The following is a 23,365-nucleotide window of genomic DNA, read 5'->3' on the forward strand; positions in this document are numbered from 1 at the left end:
GAATTCTTGATGCACTAGAATTTCATTCACTTAGGCATGTGATTCAGATCTCACCGATCTAGAACAGATGTTGAGATGCATTAAGTACTTAGCCAGTGTTCAAGATTTTGGTCTTTAGGGTTTTATGCCCCACGGGCAATGCTCGTAAGTTCTTCAAGTTTGTTGGTTCAGCTTCTCGTCCACTCGGCCATTTCTCTTCCAGTTGGTCATGCCACGTCATCACTTTGTGACAGTACTTATTGTATGTGACCGTTCGTGTGAACCCAATCCTCCAAGATCCATCTTTCTTCTGAACTAACAAGACTAGGGACCAAAAGGTGATGTACTCTGTTGGCAATCCCTTCTCCAAAAGGTCTTGTACTTGGCTCATTTTCTCTTCCTGTTGAGCTCCACTCACTCTAGAAGGGGGTTTATTTAGACTCTAGAAGGGTATTGCCAGGAATAAAGTCTATGGTGTGATCCTCTGGTCTACCAAGCAGTAACTCGAAAGATAAACCCTCAAAAAACAATCGGCTTGAGCTTGCAGAAAACTGTCGCCCTGACTCGTGAAGTTGAAATCCTTGCTTTTATCCACATTATTGAGAAAGATCAAGTAAACAAAAAGACTTGATTATATAAATTTAGAAATCGTCGAAGTATATACAAGGGGTACGCCTTTCAACTTTACATCAACTCACTATTTCTCGACCCTTGCTATTCTTCAACTCGATTTTCTTTGCCCCATAGTTTACGACCACTTCGTTTCATGTGTGCCATGGTATCCTTAAAAGAATAGCGTACCCTTCTAAAGGCATGATGTTTGAGTCCTCGTGTCCTAAATAACCCCGACAATGTAGTCGTAACATCTCAATGGAAGGTGCTAGACTTCATGCCCTTGTATTACCCAAAACTGCATCCATTTGTGGCCCCATTCCTTCAGGCTTTACCCCTAGTCAAGCTGCCATCTCTGTCAAAATAAAGTTGGCCTTGGTTCTGCTATCAAAGAAGATAAGAGCTTCTTGGTCCTGCACTTTGCTCCACATCTTGCAAAGCTCAATGTTGGGATCAAACTGATTATTACGCGTCCACATGAAATCAGGAACAAGTCAACCCTTGGTTTTCCCTTTCTTTGCTCGCTATTCACCCCCTTCAGATGTGTGAGGATTAGTGGTGCTAATCCTATAATTACGACTTAAACTTCATACTTAAGATCAAACTGAGACTCAAGAGACTGAATGTGTGTTTGATTGATTGAATGAATGCTTGAAAATTGAGTACAATAGGCTCCTTATATTGGAGACGAAGAGATACAAATAAACAGACACGTCTCATGGTGAAGAGACACGCCCTTAGATGTAAAGAGACGTCCTTTCGGGAAAGAGCTGCAACCATTGGACGAAGAGTCGCAACCGTAGAGCGAAGGGGTGTGACCAGTCGTCAAAGGAGTGTGGCTTTTGCAAAGAGGCACGTCTTTTGGGCGAAGGGTCGCGACCATCCAAGCGTAGGGGTCCTGCTTGGCATGGTACTTTGCGTATCTGCAACTAGGACTAGATGTAATACTGTAACATAGTTACAATCATGACATTCCCTCCCATTTAAAACGAGAGCCTCAGTTAAAGAAATGACTTTTGATGTTGATAGAACTCCTGAAAAGCATTGAATCTCCGAAAATCTTTAGTCTTTGAGTTATCTGAAACCTTTGTCTTGAACCATTGCTTCTTGCGAAACCTTTTTGCTTTGATTGCTAAATCCCTTATCATTGCATTATTCAAAGACTTTTTAGAGGAATCTGGCATATTCAGGTTGATTGCAACAAGAGATTGATCTTCAAAATCCTTCATGTGATATAAGATTTCTCGTTTGAGATCTTCCAATAACTGTGAAATATTTGGTGAAGAGGAAATTTTCTCAAGGCATTCTTCAGAGAGAGTAACTTCATCTTTACGAATCACTGGAGAGGATTTTGGCTTGAGATTGTAACCATCTTCCAATAATGAATCCCAAAATTCTTCAGAATCATCTCCAAAACCTCTCACTTCATGACTTACAATTGGCATATCATCATCCAGCAAAGAATCAAAGAAAGCATAATCGTCGTCAAACTCGGAATTTGCAACTATGTCCTTATCTTTGTCTGGTAAAAAAGTATCACTTGGCATAACTTCTTCATCAATAATAATTTCTGCATCTGCATTGGAGATCATACTCGCTTCATAATCCATTGTATCATGCTGTTTGATTTGTACACGTGAGGCTTGAATCACTCATCCTGCATGATAAAGCCCGTGTAGAATCAGTTCATGTCCATCTTTGAATAAATTGATAGTATGTCCTCAAAAGCTAATTGTTGGATCATATTAAAATAACCAATGCTGACCAAAAATCATGTCGTAGTAAGATTAAGGTATAACTTCAAAATCCAATTGATCTGCATAAGTTTAAATCTCGAACTCCGACTGTCGAACTGTCTCATCATAAGTTAAAATTGATCCATCTGCTAATTCCACATCCTATAAGTGAGATGTCTTCTCAGTTGGTAAACCAAGCTGTTGAACGATCTGAGAGGAGCTGGCGATATTATTAGAGTATCCGCTATCCACCAAAACATTGATGGATCGACCATTGAGAGTTCCAAGAAGACTCAAAACTTGCTTTGAAAGAGGCTCCAAAACTGATGAACCACATTGAGCATGCTTCATAAGAATAGTTATATCCGCTGAGACATGAATTGTGTTGACCACAGATTTTCCTTTATCTTGAGCAGAAGCTGGTTGTTCAGCATTCGATGATGTTTCCGCGTTGAAATTTCTTTTCAAATTAAACGAATTTAGTCTCTTTGGACATTGATACCATCTATGGTCACGACCGCAAATTGTACATAACCCTTCCTTCTTTGAAGTCGAAGAAGCATTTGACGAAGAGCCTTACTGAGTATTGGAACGTTGATCTTGAGAAAAATCACGTCCTTTACCACGATCAAGTGGAGCATTTGAAGAAGATCTGCTTTGAGATTGTTGATCTTGAGAATAGAACCTTAAAGTTGAATAAGGTGTTGTGGCTTGCTATATGAACTGAGACTGATGCTGTTGACTTTGGCTATAACTGTCTCTATGATCGCGTTGTGAAAAGCGAACGCTATTTGAAGATCTGTCACCATTCCGTGTAGGGCACCGATTATCGCCAAGACGCTCCACATAGGCAATTGCAGCATCCAAGGTGGTAGGGTTGTAGTTGTGCACATCGTCCTTCAGGTTGGGTTCGAGTCCGTCGATAAAACTGTGAAATTTATCAAAGGGACTAAGGGTCTCTATCTCCAGAGTTAGCCTTTGGAACTCTGTGATGTACGCGGCCAAAGAACCTATCTGGCTCAAGCGGCAAAGAGAGGACCGAACATGAAAATCCGCATTGGCACGTTTGAACGCCTTGCGAATTGCACGCCAGAACTTATCCCAAGAAGGTGTGTATTTACCATCAGCAACCCGTCGTTGCCACCAAAGCAATGGTGTGTCCTTGAGCAGAGAATTAGCAAGTGCAATTTTTTTACTCTCTTCAAAATCTGTATTTGATAAGTAAACCTCCATTTTAAACAGCCATTGGTCCAACACGCGCTTGTCGCGGCAACCATTATACGGTTCCGATAGTTTAACATCAAGCTTCTTCTTCTGTGCAGCATTAAAAATTTTATAAAGTAATTGAAGTTCGCGATTGTCTACCTCATCAGTTGTATCTGGTTGGTTCGATTCGTCTATTGAAGCTTCAGACGAAGGTGTTGAATCAGCATGTGTAGTTCGAGAAGTTGTAGGACGATTCCGGAAAGTGTTTTGCGTCTGCATCTAATCCAAACAAGTGTGTAGTGATGCGAGGCTTGCGGAAAGTGTGGCCATCTGCTCTTTGATAAGAGTAAGTGCATCGTCAAATTGACCACTCCGTCCTAAGAATTCGGCATGGTTACGCCTCAAAGGGAATAACGAACAGGTGCACGTTCTGGGTCGGGAACAGGTTCTAGGACGGGTGCTCTAAGAGCGAAAAATCCTTCTCGAATAAGTTTGCGCTCTGGAGTTGGGAAATCGGGAATTATTACATCCGGCTCTGACAAATCGGAAATTATGACCACTTCAGGTGCAAGGGGTTTTTCTGGGAGAACAATGTTTGGAATCCCGTCTATATACGAGAGGAATGGGACCAGAATATGGAAGTCGTCGCCGGCTATGATGGCAAAAAGTCTCGCGCTCGTAAAGTGCACACAAGGCCAGCACGGGAGAGTGGAGGAGAGGGTGACGCCGGCTGTAAACGAATGCTAGAGTTCATTTTGATCTGGTGGGTTTTTTTTTTTGTTAAGTTATTTTATTTGGGGATTTATATTCATCAAGTGAGTGATGTCACATGGGTTTTAAAAAATTTGGCGCAGACCAGCCAAGTGTGGCCGGCCGCTAGGCATAATAATAACTTTGGGATTTTGAATTGAATTCAGCACTACTGTTGTGTTTGTTTTACGTAAAGAAGAGTCACCAAAACAGCCAGCAAAGAGTTTTTTTCAGCCCAGCGATTCAGTCTCAGCCCAATGCTTGCAGAGATCAGCCCAGCGTTTGCAAAATTCAGCCCATCGCTGCAGATTTCAGTCCTTCGGGGTGTGTGGGGAAGGATGCCGCGAAGGGGCACATTGCCTTGGGAAAAGGTGCAACCATTTGCAAGAGAAGTGGCCGATCGCGATGACCTTTCGTTAGAAAGGATGAGAGCTTGCCGGGTACATTGCACACACTCATGGCTGTCCCGTTCTGTTTATGTCGCTTTTATATGCGTAGAATTAAATCAGTTACCTCATACCATCGGCGAAGAAGTTGAATTCCATCTTTCTTTTGCTTCCATACAACTCTGAGAGAGGGATAGAATGTAGCGGTGAGGGTGAGGGTGAGAGGCTCACAACCTTCGGTTCCCGGGAAAAGATTTGCTATGATACCACTGTGAGGATTAGTGGTGCTAATCCTATAAGTAACACTTAAACTTCGTACTTAAGATCAAACTGAGACTGAATGTGTGTTTGATTGATTGAATGAATGCTGGAAAACTGAGTACAATAGGCTCCTTATATAGGAGACGAAGAGACACAAATGAAAAGACACGTCTCATGGTGAAGAGACGCGACTTTAGCCGTAAAGACACATCCTTTCGGCGAAGAGCTGCAACCATTGGACGAAGAGTCGCAACCGTAGAGCAAAGGGGTGTGACCAGTCGTTGAAGGAGTGTGGCTTTTGGCAAAGAGGCACGTCTTTTGGGCGAAGGTTCGCAACCATCCAAGCGTAGGGGTCCTCCTTGGCATGGTACTTTGCGTATCTGCAACTAGGAGTAGATGTAATACTGTAACATAGTCGATTCTAGTTTGTCTTCGCTCTTCTCCTTTAGACACTGTCAAAATGTGCCCAGTCTCTCCACACCCAAGGCACTTTCCTTGCTTGTAATAATCTACCTTCCACTCCACAGACATCTAGAGGGTAGAGAATTTCTACTTCTGTGATTTCTTGGATTTCTTCTTATCCTTTGAGCCCTCTTTCTCCACAGCCTAGGTCACTGGCTCATCTGTCAAATAAGTCAATGACCTTGTCCGTAAGGAAAAACTGTCTATTGCATGTTCCAATGAGTTGTTGAATACAAGAAGACCGTTGCTTGAGACAATATTGCAGCTCTTTGGGCAGTCCACAACAATAGCTTTCCATCTACCCCTTCAAAGAGACTTTCTTGAAAGAAGCCACCAATAGAAATGTATCGCAGTGTCTCTGATTGTAGGTGGAGATAGTGTCTTTTTCTCTCATCCGTAAGTGGTTCCAAGCAATTAACACATTTGTCTCAAACTAAGGAGTCAACCAATGAGAAAAGAACAGTCTCTTGGACTTCATCCAAGTTCTTGGAGCCCTCCCATGCAATAAAAGTGTGGACCACCAAGTCTGAACAATCCCTTTGAGATGGGACGCTACCATCCGATACTTGGAGGCTTCTAAGAAGTTACCCCCGAAAAAGGCCGTATCACAATGTTGAATAAAGGACAAAGCTCGATGGGTATCCTTATGTCCAGAAAAAGTGTCAGATTGATTGTTTTGACCCCATCCTTGAAGTCATTCCATCTCCTCTTCCGTTCAAAATTGCCATATGTATGATCTAGAGTCATGTGATTCGTTTTCTTGTCGAAGACGTTTCCAAAAGTGTAGGAATTTGATTTGTCAAAGGAGGTAGTGTCAAAGTTTGAGTGTCGGTAGCTCTTTCTACCTCGTCTGGAGTCCAAATCATTAGAAGAGGTAGTGTCAAGATCTGAGCGTCAATAGCTCTTTCTGCCTCGTCTCGATTTGATCTTTCCATATTTCCCCTCCCTTGATTGTAGTCCATCTTCATTGGTACAAGAGGAAGAAGATGCAGAAGGGTTAATGTCATCCTTGAAGTGAACAAGCCGACGGTGTCGCTTCTTAGATCCCTTTTCTGCAAGTTCTTCAAAAGTGGATTGTCTGCCCAAGTAACTTGGAAAAGACTCGGACTTCTGTCCCTTTCTTGAGTTCTTGCATTACTTCATCATCTCACTGATTTTTTGTTTCCATAGAACATTCAATGTCCTCCTTTGGTCAAAAGAGGGCCCTTCTTTGCTACCCTCGGCCTTGCTTTGGTTTTCGTGGCCGTTGTCGGGTAGTCTTCCTCCATATTTCACTTGATTCAGGAGTCGATTGGTTCTTCATATATTGAGCATAGGCCAGATCCTGTGCAAATTTCATCAACCTCTTCGTATGCAATTGACAGTGAAGATTTATGGACTGTTGATCCTCCTCAAGGGTATCGTCAAGACGATCATCAGACTCGTCCTCAGTAGATCGATTGTTGTTGGAATCATGACGTCTATTGTCATCATCCTCTTGAAAAACTGTGTCAGGAACCAACGCCCGTTCCTGCTCGGAGTCTCAGTCCATAGTGTGTGCCGCAAAAACCAGACCGGATCCTCCTGAGAAAAAGAATCAACTGAACCTCGGATACCATTGTAATCGTCTTGGCACTCACAAGACAATAAATCCTCAGAAACACACACAGTTGACTTCAAAAACTTAAGGTAGTCAAGACACGAAGCGGTAGAGTTCCGGTTCGAGCTGCACTAGCCCCAAGTCTGGCGCCCCTATTGATAAGAACAGAGTACAACTGATGGGGGAAGTCATCTGCTCTGTGTGTGGTCACACAGACCTACCAAAGGCTCTCCCAAGGCACACTTATCAAGGGCCTTGAAAAACAGTGAGGACTTAAAGCTAGGCACCCCAAAACCTCCCAGAATAGCCTATTTGAAAAGCTGGATAGAAACAGGGTCACCCAGAGTGCCACATGGCAGCCGTAAACTGCACCGCAAATTGCGGAATGCCACATCAGCAGCCTAAGGACAGCCACATGATCAGTCTCGGTGATTCATCTTTTTAACTGGTCCGGCCGGGGTTCATGTGTCACGTCATCACTTTTGTGACATAAGCAGCCACAGTCTAACACCAGCCCCACCGCCCACTACGTGGACTCAGATTAAGCAGCCTCTCCAATCCTAATGCTGTCATGAATGGCCCACATTTTAAACCCTCGGTACCACGTGTCCAAGCCAAGTTTGATGCACCTCCTCTGGTGGTGCAGGCCCTATTTCAGATGATCTACTTCATAAATAGAGTGAGAGACATATCTCCAGGATTCTCTAGTGCAGGGTCTAGTTCGTCATGGATATAGAGAGATCAAGATACACAGATGTATACATGCAACATATTCCTAAGTGGCTATTGGTCTATCATCATACCTGCAAGAGTTTGAGGCTGGTCAAGCAGCATGCATCCCTCAAGTAGAAAGGATATCCAAACTGTGTCAAGAGGACACAGAGCAAGAGGAGCACCATGTTTGCAGATGCAGTGCACACAGTTCTACCAGAGACAGATTCCTCACCTGATTCGGACAGTCATGAATAGAGATTCAGAGCCATATAAAGGCATTTCTGCAGACACATGCCACACAAACAAGCCCACAGCAGGCACAGATCACGAATTTCTGCCAGAGATATCCATGGCATTACAGGATCAAATCATGTACAAGATGGGAACCCGATGCAGGCAGAAGTTAATGAAATGTTCAACAAACGTAGCTTTATGATATTTCTGCCAGCTACTGGGGTTGAAAATCCTGAGGGGAACCTTAAATCAAGAGAGGCATTTGCCACAGTACAAGTTAAGCATAACAAGAGCAACAAGGCTCTTAGAGCAGGAAAGTTTTACAGAAAAACAAAAGAAAATTGCAAGCTATTCCAAAGAACCAGTCATTCTCTACAGTTTTAAGAGCTTACTGAATTTCTACAATTTTTTTCTTCTTGACACTACCATTCCAAGCTCTTTCTTTTTTCCGAGAAAAACAGTGTACCTTTCCATCGTAGCCTGGATTGCGCTTGATGAACTTGAGATATAGCATGTTCAGTTGTCCACTTACCTATGACACAAAAGAGATAACGCTCAACTTTGACCTTGAAACCATAGAAGAGATGACGCTCAACTTTGACCTTGAAACTTTAGTTGCAAATGATTACAGTTTAAATTACTTCACCAAGGACATTACACATGCTTTATCGTCTTATTGATTTATAAGATACTAGATCACATGAATCTTAATCATACCGAATCAATTATATCCTGACAGTAGACAGGGCTCATATAGTATAGCACGTCGTGTACAGTAGCACTCAGCATTGTGCGCAAAGCCCGAACACCCTCCAGGGTGCAATTTTCAACAGCTTCCTCTCCCGCTAATTTCAGCCCTCTTCGCCACTGCCAAGACACAAAAAATACAATTTAGATGCCTCTTTAGTAGCAACACAAATCACTAGCTTGTCTGAAAATGCAGTACCACAGAATTTAAGCGTTTGATTTCACGTCTGTCTATTCACATATCTCTAGGTCATACTACCCATAAAATTGAGTTATAAGATTTCACACCTGACAAGGGATGAAAAGCACCCGTAGGCTGTTACGTTGATGGGATGTTAGGTGCTGTTCAGCGAGGAGAGTTGTTGTGTGCCGGAAAGTCCCGACATCATCTATAAGGTTTGCTTTTTCAAGCCTCTGCCCAATTCCATGCACCATGAAAACCAAATGTCCAACAGGTACCTATTCAAAATTAATAGAAATGCTTTCTCAAAGAAGTGATATTTTCACACAAACCAATAATTCTGTAGGTCTAGCCTGCTGCCACATGCTTCAAACAATCTAACCTGTGAGCAGTAATCGTCCATCTCTTCTTCTTTGCGTTGACGCAATTCATCCTAGAAACAACCTGACACTGATTATATTTTTTCTTCAGCAGGGTTCAACTTGCTTGAATCAAACCACCCATAATTGCTAGTACTGTAATGACATCATAAATTTTCAAACGTGCATAGAGGACAGAAACAGAAGATAACACGGTTTACCAAAACAAAAGCAGCTGACTATTCACATAAAAATCAGAACATTAAAGTCCTAACTAATTAATTATAGGATGATATGAAACCGAGATAACTTATCTATAACCGGTTTTATCAGTATTTGCTATTGGAAATTTCCAAACATTCAACTTGTTCATATGCAGTGTCTTCTGTCAGCAAAGTAAGTGACTCAACTTCCATACTCTTAATCTCCTACACTGCCCTTTTAAGCTTTTCAAGAATGCAACGGTGAATAATCACTGGAAAGGAATGTTATTGCCCAATTTCATTTTTTGAACAACAAGAAGTCTGAACTTATTAAATCCTCCAAAAGAGTGATGATAGACCAGTGTATTTATAATGTTTTTGAAAACCAACCAATTAAAATTTCCCCCCCCCCCCCCCCCCCATTTTGGATCTGAAGGCCACACACATCCAGCCATGGTAGGGGTTGACACAAAGGCAAAAAAGGAACATGCAACTGCAATAAATTAAAATTTAAGGCCATTAACTAGCACAAAAAGACAATACAACAATAAAATGTAGCTCTCTAGGCCACTTGTGTACTCTGGTCACTTATGCCGCGGCTGGAGCACCTTTCCAGGAAGGCCAATCCCCACCCTGAAATCACTCTCTAGACTACTTTACTTTTGACTTTTCCCCAAAGGTGAACCTTGACCTGTAGTTGGCTACAGCGGGCTAATTCAACCAAAAAACGCAGCAATCCTTTTTTTCAAATCTTCCTTTTTCACGCTCAAATTTTAGATAGTGAGTTGATTATGCGGTAAAACAAAACAAATCTTTCGATGACATCATCCTCAACGAGCAGCTTTCTCAACAAGAAACGAAACACTATGGAATAATGACAAGGAAACCTAAAAATTGATATGGCATTATCATTAGTGGTGAATGATACATACATACAAATATATACACTGAAAAAAAAAGGGGGAAAATAAATCCATATTCTTCTATTGTTATTTGCAAGTGCTTCCCTTTATAAAACAGGACCTTGCCCCCCACCCCCACCCCCCCCGCGATGGGGAGTTATGTTCACCATATATGTAGCACCAATAGCAACCACACAGGTATAGAAGTCAGCATTCGCAGAACAAAAGTAAGCTTGGCATTTCAACTCAAGCAAAAAATAAAGGATCTAGTGGCATACTTCATGACACGCTCTTAATTTACCTGTGTTGGCTGTGGTGATTGAGATGGAGCAAACCCACGCCGCAGTTTGAAACCATTCCCTCTGAAACCAAGAACTGAACTGATTCCAGATAAGTCAACTCCAAGCCATGCTTCCCAAGTATCATCTTCTCCAGTGAACAGAGCGTGCAGTCCCTTTGAGATTATGATATTCAGCATGAGAAGACATGCTCTAACAAAGAGCTCAAATGATTTTGCAAGTAGGTTAGACATGAAGATATGCGAACACTCTCAATGGTTAATACCTAGGTAAACTCAATTCAATGGATTGGTTCTTGAGCATCTTGAACCAAACGAACATCTTGAACCAAAAGCACACATTAACAGCAGCAGTAAAGACCCCAAAGACAAATCCAGTGGTTGATGGTATATGCAGAGAAAACTTGACTAGTAAATATTACAGAACTCCTGAGCTAAACTCAAATAATTTCACAGCCAAGCTCATAATAGATCTTGAGAAAGACAGTCAAAAGTTTGTCGTTACTGCTCCCTTGCTGATTCAGTAATTTTGTTCATTGCTAGCTACTTGACTACTCTTTATGAGACTGTATAAGAATACAAACATTCTTTCTCTCAGAAATGTTTCAACATTCCTTATGCAGTGCTGAGGATATATTATCAAAAACTCCTACTCTTGAAGTCCGTGAATCTTACTAGAGATGTCTTGCGAGAATTGAAGATGATACAGCATCAGCTGGTTATAAAAAAATTTAAAAGTATCTTCTACAGAGGGAATACGACACTGAACACCATTTAAGAAGCATTTTACTGCAAACAGGCAGTCATCCACTTCTAAAAGTTGATGTTGCAGTTTGCCAGAGTTTGCTAAGAGCAAAAATTACGATACAAAAAGAAAAACAAAACAGATCAAAACTACCACCCCACAAGGATGGGCTACTTAGGCTTCTTCATGACTCTTTTAAGTTACTCGCATCCAAAAGACCGCGGTTTGACTAACTTAGTTTTGATATAGATGAAACAGTATGGGTGTTCCAGTACATATACAGAATAGAGTTTTCATGTTGCAACTAAATCCAGGGTTGATATACACATTGGAGAACGCTTGCTGTATGCTGTTGACTGTCCCGGAAGCAGGGTAGTTTTCGTATGTCAAACGGAACCTCTCATTTCGTTCAGCCAGACACGTTCCGTCCCTTCGATCCGTTTGATCAATTTTCTGCGACTGTTTCTAGCCGTTGGGCAGTTTCCACTGTTGACTAGGGACCGTTAAACACACCTTTTGGGGGCATTTTGGGGCCGGAATTCAGGCATTTCAGGCACATTGGATTCTATTTGTTGGCGCTCCTTGAGCTTTGGATGCTCCCCTTCCACATGAAGCCCATGTGACATAATGACATTGGATGCCACTTCTCTCATGCTCTCCCTCTCTCCCATGCTCTAGCATCTCCCTCTCTCATCATCCATGCTCTCCCTCTCTCATGCTCTAGCCTCTCCCTATTTGAGCAATGCCTCTCCATCTTGTTCTCCAACACTTCCAAGCTCTCAATGCTCTCAGCTGATTGGAGCAGCCCACACCTATCTTGCACTCTCCTTCACTGGCCACGCCACACCCCACACACCCATGACATGCACCCCATTTCACACATGAGCTAGCTGTCACAACCCAGTGACGTGGCAGCCCGTGTACACACACACACCCTCCCCTTTGGCATGGGCAGCCCCGGGAAAAACAGGCTGGCTGAAATGATGACGTGGCGGCAGAGTACGGAAACCTGTAAATCGCAGCGCAGAACCCGGCACATTTCACAGAAAAGCTGACATGGCACTGGCTGTATGGAAGTCTGTGTTTTACGGCAGCTGTCCGGATGCTTTTGTCTACACAATTCAGGGCTGAATTCTAATCCGTGTTTTACGGCAGCTGTATGGACGCTTTTGTCTACACAATTCAGGGCTGAATTCTAAACAAAAGCATGAGAGAGAGAGAGAGAGAGAGAGAGAGAGAGAGAGAGAGAGAGAGAAATGAAATGTTATATCAACGTCTTCAAAAGGCCAAAGTGACCTATGAGACCAGAAAGTTACAATGTGGTGTATCTGATACAAAGTCAGATTAACAAAATAAATTAAACTAGGATAACAAAATATAAATACTGCGGAATCCTAAACTAAGCTGATACGTGTGAAAGGTGAAAGGCGTGAAATGTGTGAACTAAGCAGGACAATGTGTAGACAATATGGGAGGGAATTAGAGATCCATCTTCATATGCACTCTAGACGACGAAAAAGTATGGCTCGAATCCTTTGTTGTAGCCTCCTTCGAAACTATGGAGCTCCTCTTCTCCATCGGGGTCGTCTAGATCTCCCTAGCTCCAATGCTCGGTCTATGAGAATGCCAGTAGTGCGGGCAGACCTCTCCACGGTTGGCTGCTCCTCTGTCTGTTCTTCTGGATGTACAATATCTAGTGTAAACAAATCTGTGATCTGTCTCTGGGGTTGTCTCTCTTCAGCTCTCCTCAGTCAAATTTCTCTATGCCTCTGTAACTCAAGTAGATATAGCCCAAGACATCTCTGATCCTCATAACTCATGACCCTAGATAGAGGCCCAAAACCTTCTTTGAATAGACATACACTGTGCAATGACATATGTAATGTACCTCTGTCTCTGGCTCTAGATGGCATAAGCGGCATATCCTGCTATCTGCTGGTGTCCCTCTGAATCTGCCAGTCTCAATCTCGAGCTGATGTGAGGAGGTGCGTATCTGGCCAATGGCACAACGCAAACCATGAGAAAGATGCGTGTCCATATAGCTAGGTCGAATCACAAACCCATCCCCCGTGAGGTGGAGAAGATGCTCTCTATAGAAAGCCATCTTTGTGCCTAACTCCTGTATCGGCTCTATCCATGTCCTCCTCGTGTCCAGTTGGATCAGATCCTGACGAATGAGTCTATTAATTTCTACCCGCGTCAGAGACCTGAAGGGTGCCTGTAGAGAGTATTGAAAAGGAGGCAACCTGTCCATGGTGAAACCATGTGTCTGAAACCATGATGCCATCTATGCATACCAGCATGATGTATCCCCATTAAGAGCTAATTGTCTGGAGGACTCTAGAGCCACCCTGGCATATCTGTCTCTGGTAGTATCCCACAGACTGTGTACAAAGGAGACTGATCTGGTAAGCGCCTCAATCTCCATAGGGGGGGCAGCTAATTCCGCTCGAATGATATCATGCGGTACGGAAGCCTTGGCTCTAATCAGCCGAGAGATCATAGATACCAGGGGCTTCTCCATACGTCTCCATACGCCTCCAACCATCCTGGCCTACAGAAGGTCCCCAAACCTGCACCCCATATAACATAGTAGAGGCAACCAAAGTATCAAAGAGCCATAACTTTGTCCTTGGTTCCTGGAACTGAACCTGCGAACACATCCTCTCCATTCCTCCCAGAGCCGCACCAGCTTTAGTTAGTCTAGTCTCTGCTGCTGTTCTCAAAGAAAATCTCGGCCCAGTAAAGACTACCCCCAAGTAAGTGTATGCATCTGTATACTCCACAGTCTCCTGACCATATTTGAAAGTAGGTATTGATCTCCTGACCCATTGCGGTGTGGTGTTAAACACCATAACCTTGGTTTTACCTAGGTTTACACACAATCCACTATCCTCTGCAAAACTATGTAGTGCATCCAAATGTCGTTGCATACCTTCTGGTGAGTCAGATATCAGCACAATATCATCAGCATATAGCAACAATGGGATCCACGTCCCCGCCAGCTAGGCACCCCTGTCACCCTTGCTGTCAATGTAATCAGACACCTCATCAACATACATACCAAATAGAGTAGGAGATAGTGGGCAGCCCTGTTTCACTCCAATAGTAGAGTGAACTAAATCAGATACCCCTTCCGGAGTGCGTACATGTCCCATCACTGATCTGTACAAAGCCATAATCCCCCAAATCACCTCTATGGGCACCCCCATCTCCTTTAGTCTGCGCATCAGTCGAGCTCTTGGTACCATGTCAAATGCTTTGCGAAAATCCACAAAGCTACAATAGATCCGTCACCCATGTGCTCTGCCCTCCTCAATGATGACCCTGAGTGTCAGAATATGATCAAGAGTAGAGAAACCCCTCCTGAAGCCGGCCTGACCCTTTGCTCGTACACCCTTGCCCTCTGCCCAATTACTCAAGTGTTGCTCCAGAATAGATGTATACAACCGTGCCAATGTGTGTCCAACCATAATAGTGCGGTAGTTCCCAGGCTCTGTAGGTCACCAGCCTTGAAGATGGGCACAATATTAGACAACCTCCAAGTCTCAGGTAATCCCTCACACATGGCACGATTGAACAACACTGCGAGAACCTCCATCAACATATCCCTGGCATGTATAAAGTGCTCCGCTACTAGACCGTCATGATCATATGCCTTCCCGGTCCTCATCCTATCGATGGCCCTTTGTACCATCTTAGATGTAAAGAAGGTGCTTGTAGGTGGACGTGGTTTTGTAGGATCTGGAAGGGGGTCCTGTCCAGGAACCATATATAACGATGTCACATACTGGCCCCACACATCAAAAGAAGTAATCACTGGGGGAGGGGAGTGCTCATGAAAGAGTCGCCATGCCTCTCCCGAGTCTCTACTCAAGAACAACTGATACAAGTCTCGCTCCATCTGAGCTAGGTAAGCTCGCTTCTTCCGTCGCACAAGGCTTCGGAAAGCAATCCGAGACTGTCTGTAAGTGATGACTCCTAGCAGAAGATCCCTCTGAAGCTGGGCTCTCATCTCTCTGCACTCCTCATCATACCAACTATTCTGGGGCATGCTCCTAGTATGTCGTCTCTTGCCCGGCTGAGTGTGTGGGTATGCCACTGATGCAACCCCATGCAGTGTCTCAGTCAGTAGAGTGGTGCACTCCTCCACTGAGAGGCCTGTACCATTTGTGCCAGCTGTGCCTTCCAATAGACGGTCCCAGATCTCCTCTGTATAAACGAAATCAGTCTCTGGTGTAAATGTATAGCGGCTGTGTGACCAGCCTCCTGATGTTTGGGTTGTACTATACTGAAAGTTTATGGAAAGTGTCAAGAGAGCATGATCTATTGCTATGCCCACTGGCCTAGCTCCCACTGTGAAATCATGAATACAGGGGACAAAGCTCGGTTGTGTCATAACATAATCCACTGTACTGGCCCCATGTCTGTGTGGAAAGCATGTGAAACCGACTACTCTAGGAAATCGTTGTAAGCCATTAAGTATGGCTAATCCATGTGTAGTCGTCATTTCCATGAGGTATCTCCCATACTCCGTCTGCTCTCTGTCATCTGAGCATCTGTCAAGTCCCAACTCACCCACATCCAGCGATCTAAGCATCTCATCTGAAGTGTCGTAGAAGACTGTCTGCGAGTTGCCCGTTCGAGCATTGAAGTCCCCTAGGAGAATGATATCACCATCCCTAGAAAACTCCCATATGTCATCATCTAGTATAGAGAAAGGCGACTGCCCTCTGGATGCCGCATACATTGATGTACTGGGAGGAAAGTAACATATGGCAATATATAGGAATCGGCTCTCAGTCTCACCCACATATATCTAGCATGATCATCTCTTCGTACAATATGCAGTAATGGTTGTAGTTCCTCTCTGAATAGAACTGCTACTCCTCCTGAACCTCTACTCCCATGCTCACATCTCGCATTTGTCCTGTGAGCTGTCTCCCATCTGTATCCCACCACATGTGGCATCACCTGTCCAGGGGCCTGATGAGTCTCTGAGAAGAATACAATATCCTTGTCTTTGAAACTCTCCTCAAATGCACCCACGTCCAACCTCATAGACCCATTACAATTCCAGGTAGCCATCTTCAGTGTGGTCCCATAGGTCTCGCACCGTCATGCAGTGCGCCGCTCTAAAATCACCACCCGTCCATCTCTGTAGAAGGCGATCTTTCCCTTCTCCCTTGCCGCTGTAATCTCTGGCATTACCTCTCTCATATGTGCGAGCTGTGAGAGAGTCAGGTCATCACCGAGGAAAATACCTGTCTTTTTGAGAGTAGGCCTCTTCCTCAAGAATTTCTTCTTCTCTTCCAACGAGGGGAAGCGTAGTATGAGAGCTCTCCCCTTTGAAGACTCTCCCGTGCCATCACTTTTCTTACCTACCCTCCATGCCTTTGTGTGCAAAGGCTTCTCCATCCCCATCATGGATGAAAGGCTTGTGACCTCTTTCTCCACATTGTTTATGTCCTTGAGACCGGTCACTCTCGCATGCAGTGCTCGCATCCGCCTTCTTTGTTCCTCTTCGAGGGTCGTGTTGATAAGCGTCAGTGTACACGGAGTTTCTTGACCTTTCCCTCTCTTGGCGACCTCAATCCATTTTTCGGCCTCGTCCGCCTTTTTCTGTGTCCTTGCTATCATCTCCACCCATGAAGATGTCTTTGCCACACTCAGTGTCTCTTCCTCTATGATCATCCCTACATGTTCCTTGATTTCCTTGATTTCATCTATTACCGAGGGCTGAAATTCGCCTTCTTCTAGTCCACTGCTTACTCTATTAGCAAGCTCTTGTTTAAGGGCTGAGACTTCTGTTTTGAGTGTCCGTATCTCGGCGTTTGGGTTCTCTTGTTTGAGGGCTGAGACTTCTTCTTTGAGTGTCTGTATTTCTGTGTTAAGGCTCTCTTTCTCCTTCTTCCATTGTGCACCTTCATTGAAGACCATCTGAAGGAGGTTGGCCTTCTCCTTCCACCATCCTTCCATCTCTGTTTTACACTCCTTCATTTCCCTTTCCATCTGCGCCATCCGCATGTTCGTAAGCATGAAGGTTGCCTTTGCTCGCGACTTGCAAACAGGTGAGACATTGACGGCTTCCGTGTCCTGTGCAGGGGAGATTGCTTCCATGTTTTGTCATTCAAGAGATGTATCGGGCTCACTTACCATTTCGCACACAGAATTTCCCACTGGATCCTACGCGTATGATGTCGCGTATGATATCCCTTTGTGTTATGTTGTCACCTGCACCTGTCGATAGAATCAAAAGCACACGACCCACTGTGGGTAGACTCGCGGTCTGCACAATCAAGAATGCACGCGGTCCCCTTGCTGGGTCAGCTCGCGGCGAACGGCCCCCAATTTGCCAACCCCGTTGGACCTCACTGGAGGCTGCAAAGGGTACGGGGGGGTGGCAGGCGGGTGTGGGGGCTAAGGCCAGGGAAAGGTTGGCGAGCAGGGACGGAAAGGGCAACAGCGTGAGTGAGCAGCGGCCTGAGGCTATTGGCAGAAAGCACAGGCAGAAATGACGATTCGGCACCTGACAGGTTCAAAAATGAGGACGTGGATTAAATTGGGCACCTGACAGGTTCAGAATGACGTGGATTAATTAATCGTCAGTGCGATAAGGTGCACAAGCATCACACGCGACAGGGATGGAGCAAAGGGTTCGTTGCCTCTGCCTCCTCACGCAGAGAGAGACCTCTGCTGCAGCACACGAGTCAGCCCCTGCTTCTATTTGGCACCGCTCCAGCCTTCCGCGAGAGAGAGAGAGAGAGAGAGAGAGAGAGAGAGAGAGAGAGAGAGAGAGAGAGAGAGAGAGAGAGAGAGAGAGAGAAATAAAATGAAATGAAATGTTATATTAACGTCTTCAAAAGGCCAGAGGACCTATGAGACCAAACTGATACAAAAGTGGTGAATCTGTTACAATGTCTGGGTACCTTAGTACTAAAGTACTAAGTGTGAAAAGTGTGAAAAGTGTGAAAGTGTGAAAATAAATGTGAAAAACTAAATACAAAGTATTACATAAACTTCTTAGGAGCATTCTGGGTGTCTGGCTAGAATGCTTCTAATCCTTTGTTGTAGTCTCCTTCGGTGAAGTGTGCTTTTGCATCTCCGTCGTGGTCGTCTCGATTTCCTAAGCTCAATCGCCCTGTCAATGAGGGTGCCTTTGGTATGAATGTGGGTACTTCTTTGTGCTGGCTGCTGGCCTCTTGCTTCTCCTTCCACTCCTGCTTCTCTCGATCCGAAGAAATCTGTGATCTGCCTCTGAGGCTGTAGTGCTCTTTGTCTTCTCATTAGATTATCCCTGTGCCGATGTAGTTCCAGTAGGTACAAGCCTAAGCATCTTTGATCTTGGTATTGCATGACTCTATCTAGAGGTCCAAAGCCTTCTTTAAATAGGCAATGGAAACGCCCACGTATCGCATAGTATACGGTGCAATGGCATATGTAGTGTAATTCTGTCTCCGGCTCCATTCCGCATAACTTGCAAATTTTGCTCTCAGGTGAGATTCCCCTAAATCTGCCAAATTCAATTTCCAGCTGGTGTGAGGATGTACGAATCTGACCAATAGCACATCTCAAACCATGAGACAGGTGAATCACAAATCCATCTTTTGATAGCTGTAGGAAGTTTTCTTTGTAGTCGGCCATCTTCGTGCCCAATTCTTGTGTAGGGTCTACCCATGTCCTCTTAGTATCCAACTGTATAAGATCCTGACGGATGATTTTATTAATCTCCGTTCGTGTAATTGCCAGTGATGGAGCCTCAAGAGAGTATTGGAAGGGGGGTAATCTTTCCATACTGAACCCGTGTCTCTGAAACCACGAGGACAGTTGCGCATACCAGCATGATGTATCCCCTTTCATTGCTAATTGTCGAGAAGATTCGAGGGCCAGTCTAGTATATCGGCAATTATTTGTATCCCACAAACCATGTATAAAGGACCCACAAACCATGTATAAAGGACACTGATCTGGTAAGAGCTTCAATTTCTATCGGAGGGGCAACTAGTTCCGCTCGGGTAATCGCGTGTGGTACGGAGGCCTTGGCTCTAATCATTCGGGAAATCATAGATACCAAAGGTCTCTCCATTAAATTCCAATTATCCTGATCCACAAATGGTCCCCAAATCTGGACCCCATAAAGCATAGCCGAAGCCACCAAAGTATCAAAGAGCCAAAGTTTTGTTCCTGGTTCCTGAAACTGCACTTGTGAACACATCCTCTCCAACCCTCCCAAGGCCGCAGAGGCTCTGGACAATCTAGCATCCGCTGCTTTCTTAAGAGTAAACTTCGGTCCTGCAAATACCACACCAAGGTATGTGTATGCATCTGTGTACTCTACTGTATCCTGGCCATATGCAAATGTAGGTGCCGATCTCCTAACCCACTGCGGTGTGGTGTTAAACACCATAACTTTGGTTTTACCCAAGTTTACCGACAGTCCACTGTCCTCCGCGAATTTATGTAATGCATCTAGCTGCCTCTGCATTCCATCTGATGATTCTGCTATCAATACAATATCATCTACATACAACAACAAAGGGATCCATGACCCTGCAAGTTGAGCACCTCTGTCACCCTCTCTATCAATGTAATCTGATACCTCATCTATATACATACCAAATAAAGTAGGGGACAGTGGGCATCCCTGCTTTACTCCAACGGTGGAATGAACAATGACGGAATCCCCTTCTGGAGTACGTACATAACCAGTTACTGACCCGTATAAGGCCATGATCCCCCAAATAATCTCTTTGGGGACCCCTAACTCTTGCACGCGCGCACACACACACACACACACACACACACACACACACACACACACACACAGAGAGAGAGAGAGAGAAATGAAATGTTATATTAACGTCTTCAAAAGGCCATAATGACCTATGAGACCTGAGAGTTACAAAGTGGTGGATCTGATACAGAGTCAGAGTAACAAAATAACCTAACAACAGTACAAAACAAAGATATATACTATGGGGTCCTAAGTACGTAGGTCGGTGTGAGCCAAGTATTAACTCAGCAAAAAATGGGCGGCTTGTTGGGATAGTAGAATCACAAGAAATTTGGCATCGGTCGTTGGCGAATCTCATCAATTTCCTCCATGGTTAGTAGTTTGACCGGGCGCCGTGCATGCCTCGCCAACGTGCTCCGAATTTTCTGTCGTAGCCTCCGTCGATGCTGTGTAGTTCTTCGCAGTCGCCGACGCGTGGATTTCCCCAGTTCAATCGCTCGGTCAATCAGTGTGCCTATGGTGTGAGAGGAGGGGGGGCTCCGCTGTGGGAGTGGCTCTCGTGGCTGTCCTTGTCTGCTCTGAAGAAGTCCGTGATCCGCCTTTGAGACTGGCTAGCCTCGCCATTCATCAGTCTATCTCTGTGTCTGCGCAGCTCGAGTAAGAACAAACCCAGACATCTCTGGTCTTCGTATCCCATGACTATTGAGAGTGGTCCAAAACCCTCTCTGAACAAGCAATGGAAGCGGCCTCGTATCTCGTAGTAGACGGGGCAACGGCATGTATAGTGTAGCTCTATCTCCGGTTCCATGTTACACACGGGGCATGTCATGTCCTCTGCTGGTACTCCGCTGTATCTCCCAATCTCAATCTGCAACTCGTGAGAAGATGTGTGTAACTGTCCAATAGCACATTGTATCCCATGAGACAAGTGGGTATCCATGTATCTGGGTCTCGCCACAAAACCATCTTCCGTAAGCTGGAGAAGGTGGTCTCTGTAGAAAGCCATCTTCATGCCCAATTCCTGGGCTGGTTGTATCCAAGTCCTCCTGGTGTCTAGCTGGGTCAGGTCTTGGCGGATGAGCTTGGTGATCTGTGACTGTGTAAGAGTGAGAGATGGTGCATCCAATGAGTAATGGAATGGTGGTAGCCTGTCTATGTTGAACCCATGTGCCTGAAACCATGATGTCATCTCCCCATACCAGCATGTTGTATCTCCTTGTATGGCTAACTGTCGAGAGGATTCAAGTGCTATGCGAGCATATCTGTCTCTAGGAAGTCCCAATGTGCGGTTTATGAAGGAGACTGATCTGGTGAGTGCCTCCACCACAAGTGGGGGGGCCGCTAGCTCTGCTCAGATAATGGCCCGTGGTACTGATGCCTTGGCTCTAATGAGCCGCGAGATCATAGAGACGAGAGGTTTCTCCATGTTCCCCCATCCATCTGAGCGACCCGGCCTCCCGTGGTGATCCATAGAGAGAGAGAGAGAGAGAGAGAGAGAGAGAGAGAGAGAGAGAGAGAGAGAGAGAGAGAGAGAGAGAGAGAGAGAGAGAGAGAAATGAAATGAAATGTTATATTAACGTCTTCAAAAGGCCAAAGTGACCTATGAGACCAGAAAGTTACAATGTGGTGGATATGATACAAAGTCAGAGTAACAAGATGACAAAAATGAAATGACAAATGACAAAATAAAATACTATGGAATCCTAAACTGCTAGGTGTGAGCTAAGCAGCTAGCTGGGATAGCTAGATCACAAGAGATCTAGCATCAGTCGCTTGCGGATCTCATCAATCTCCTCCATGGTCAGTAGTCTGATCGGGCGTCGTGCATGTCGAGCCAAAGTGGTCCGAATCCTTTGATGTAGCCTCCATCGATGCTGTGTAGTCCTCCGTAGTCGTGGGCGTTTGGATCTCCCCAGCTCAGTCGCTCAGTCGATGAGTGTGCCTCTAGTGTGAGGTGACGAGCTTTGCTGTGGTGGTAACTCCTCCGGGTGTAAAGTGAAAGCTCTAAAGAAATCTGTGATCCGTCTCTGAGACTGGCTAGCCTCTCCTCTCATCAGGCTCTCTCTGTGTCTGCGTAGCTCGAGCGAAAACAAACCCAAGCATCTTTGATCCTCGTACTGCATGACTCTGGAGAATGGTCCAAAGCCCTCTCTGAACAAGCAATGCAGGCGGCCTCGTATCTCGTAGTAGACGGGGCAGTGGCATGTGTAGTGCAACTCTGTCTCAAGCTCGATGTCACACAGGGGGCATGTCCTGGCCTCTGCTGGTACTCCGCTATATCTCCCAGTCTCGATCCGCAGCTGGTGTGAAGATGTGCGTATCTGGCCGATAGCACATCGTATCCCATGAGACAAGTGGGTGTCCATGTATCTGGGCCTCGTCACAAAACCATCAACCGTAAGCTGGAGGAGATGCTCTCTTTAGAAAGCCATCTTCGTGCCCAGCTCCTGTGCTGGCTGTATCCATGTCCTCCTAGTGTCTAGCTGAGTCAAGTCCTGGAGGATGAGCCTGGTGATCTCGGACTGTGTAAGAGTCAGAGAGGGTGCATCCAGTGAGTATTGGAAGGGAGGCAATCTGCCTATGTTGAACCCATGCGCCTGAAACCATGATGTCATCTCCCCATACCAGCATGCTGTATCTCCCTGCATGGCTAACTGTCGAGAGGACTTAAGTGCAAGGCGGGCATATCTGTCTCTGGGAAGTTCCCACATGCGGTGTATGGAGACAGATCTGGTGAGCACCTCAACCACTAGTGGGGGGGCAGCTAGCTCTGCTCGGACAATAGCACGTGGTACTGAAGCCTTGGCTCTAACGAGCCACGAGATCATAGAGCCCAGAGGCTTCTCCATGTCCCCCCATCCATCACTGCGGCCTGTCCTCCCGTGATAATCCAATAAAGGTCCCCAAATATCAGCTCCATAAAGCAATGCAGAAGCCACCAGAGTGTCAGAGAGCCAGAGCTTCGTCCGAGGCTCCTGACACTGAACCTGTGAACACATCCTTTCCAGTTTACCCAATGCTACATGGGCTCTGGTCAGTCTAGTCTCTGGTGCCCTCCTCAATGAAAATGCTAGCCCACTAAAAACCACTCCAAGGTAAGTGTACGCATCTGTATACTCCACTGTCTCCTGGCGGTATGTGAATGCTGGCGCTGACCTCCTGATCCACTGTGGGGTGGTATTGAATACCATGACCTTGGTTTTACCAATGTTGACGGACAAACCACTTTCCTAAGCAAACCTATTCAAAGCATCCAAGTGACGTTGCATCCCCTCCG

At 45.1% G+C, this 23,365-nt stretch overlaps 1 protein-coding gene across 3 annotated transcripts in view; it reads right to left on the reverse strand.

Moving 5' to 3' along the window:
- The window catches only part of SGR2 (shoot gravitropism 2 (SGR2)), a 181,435-nt gene that overhangs the window by 36,666 nt on the left and 121,404 nt on the right, over positions 1–23,365 (reverse strand). For all 3 annotated transcript variants that reach the window (XM_086502623.1, XM_086502622.1, XM_086502621.1), the window contains 5 exons: positions 10,613–10,765; positions 9,230–9,280; positions 8,955–9,125; positions 8,637–8,786; positions 8,386–8,451 (listed from right to left, as the gene is read on the reverse strand). In XM_086502623.1, the coding sequence (XP_086358749.1) occupies positions 8,386–8,451; positions 8,637–8,786; positions 8,955–9,125; positions 9,230–9,280; positions 10,613–10,765 (591 nt within the window). The remainder of the gene's footprint in view (positions 1–8,385; positions 8,452–8,636; positions 8,787–8,954; positions 9,126–9,229; positions 9,281–10,612; positions 10,766–23,365) is intronic.

This window comes from Adiantum capillus-veneris, chromosome 27 (genome assembly GCF_014529385.1).
Source record: "Adiantum capillus-veneris isolate H3 chromosome 27, ASM1452938v2, whole genome shotgun sequence".
Lineage (NCBI taxonomy): Eukaryota > Viridiplantae > Streptophyta > Polypodiopsida > Polypodiales > Pteridaceae > Adiantum > Adiantum capillus-veneris.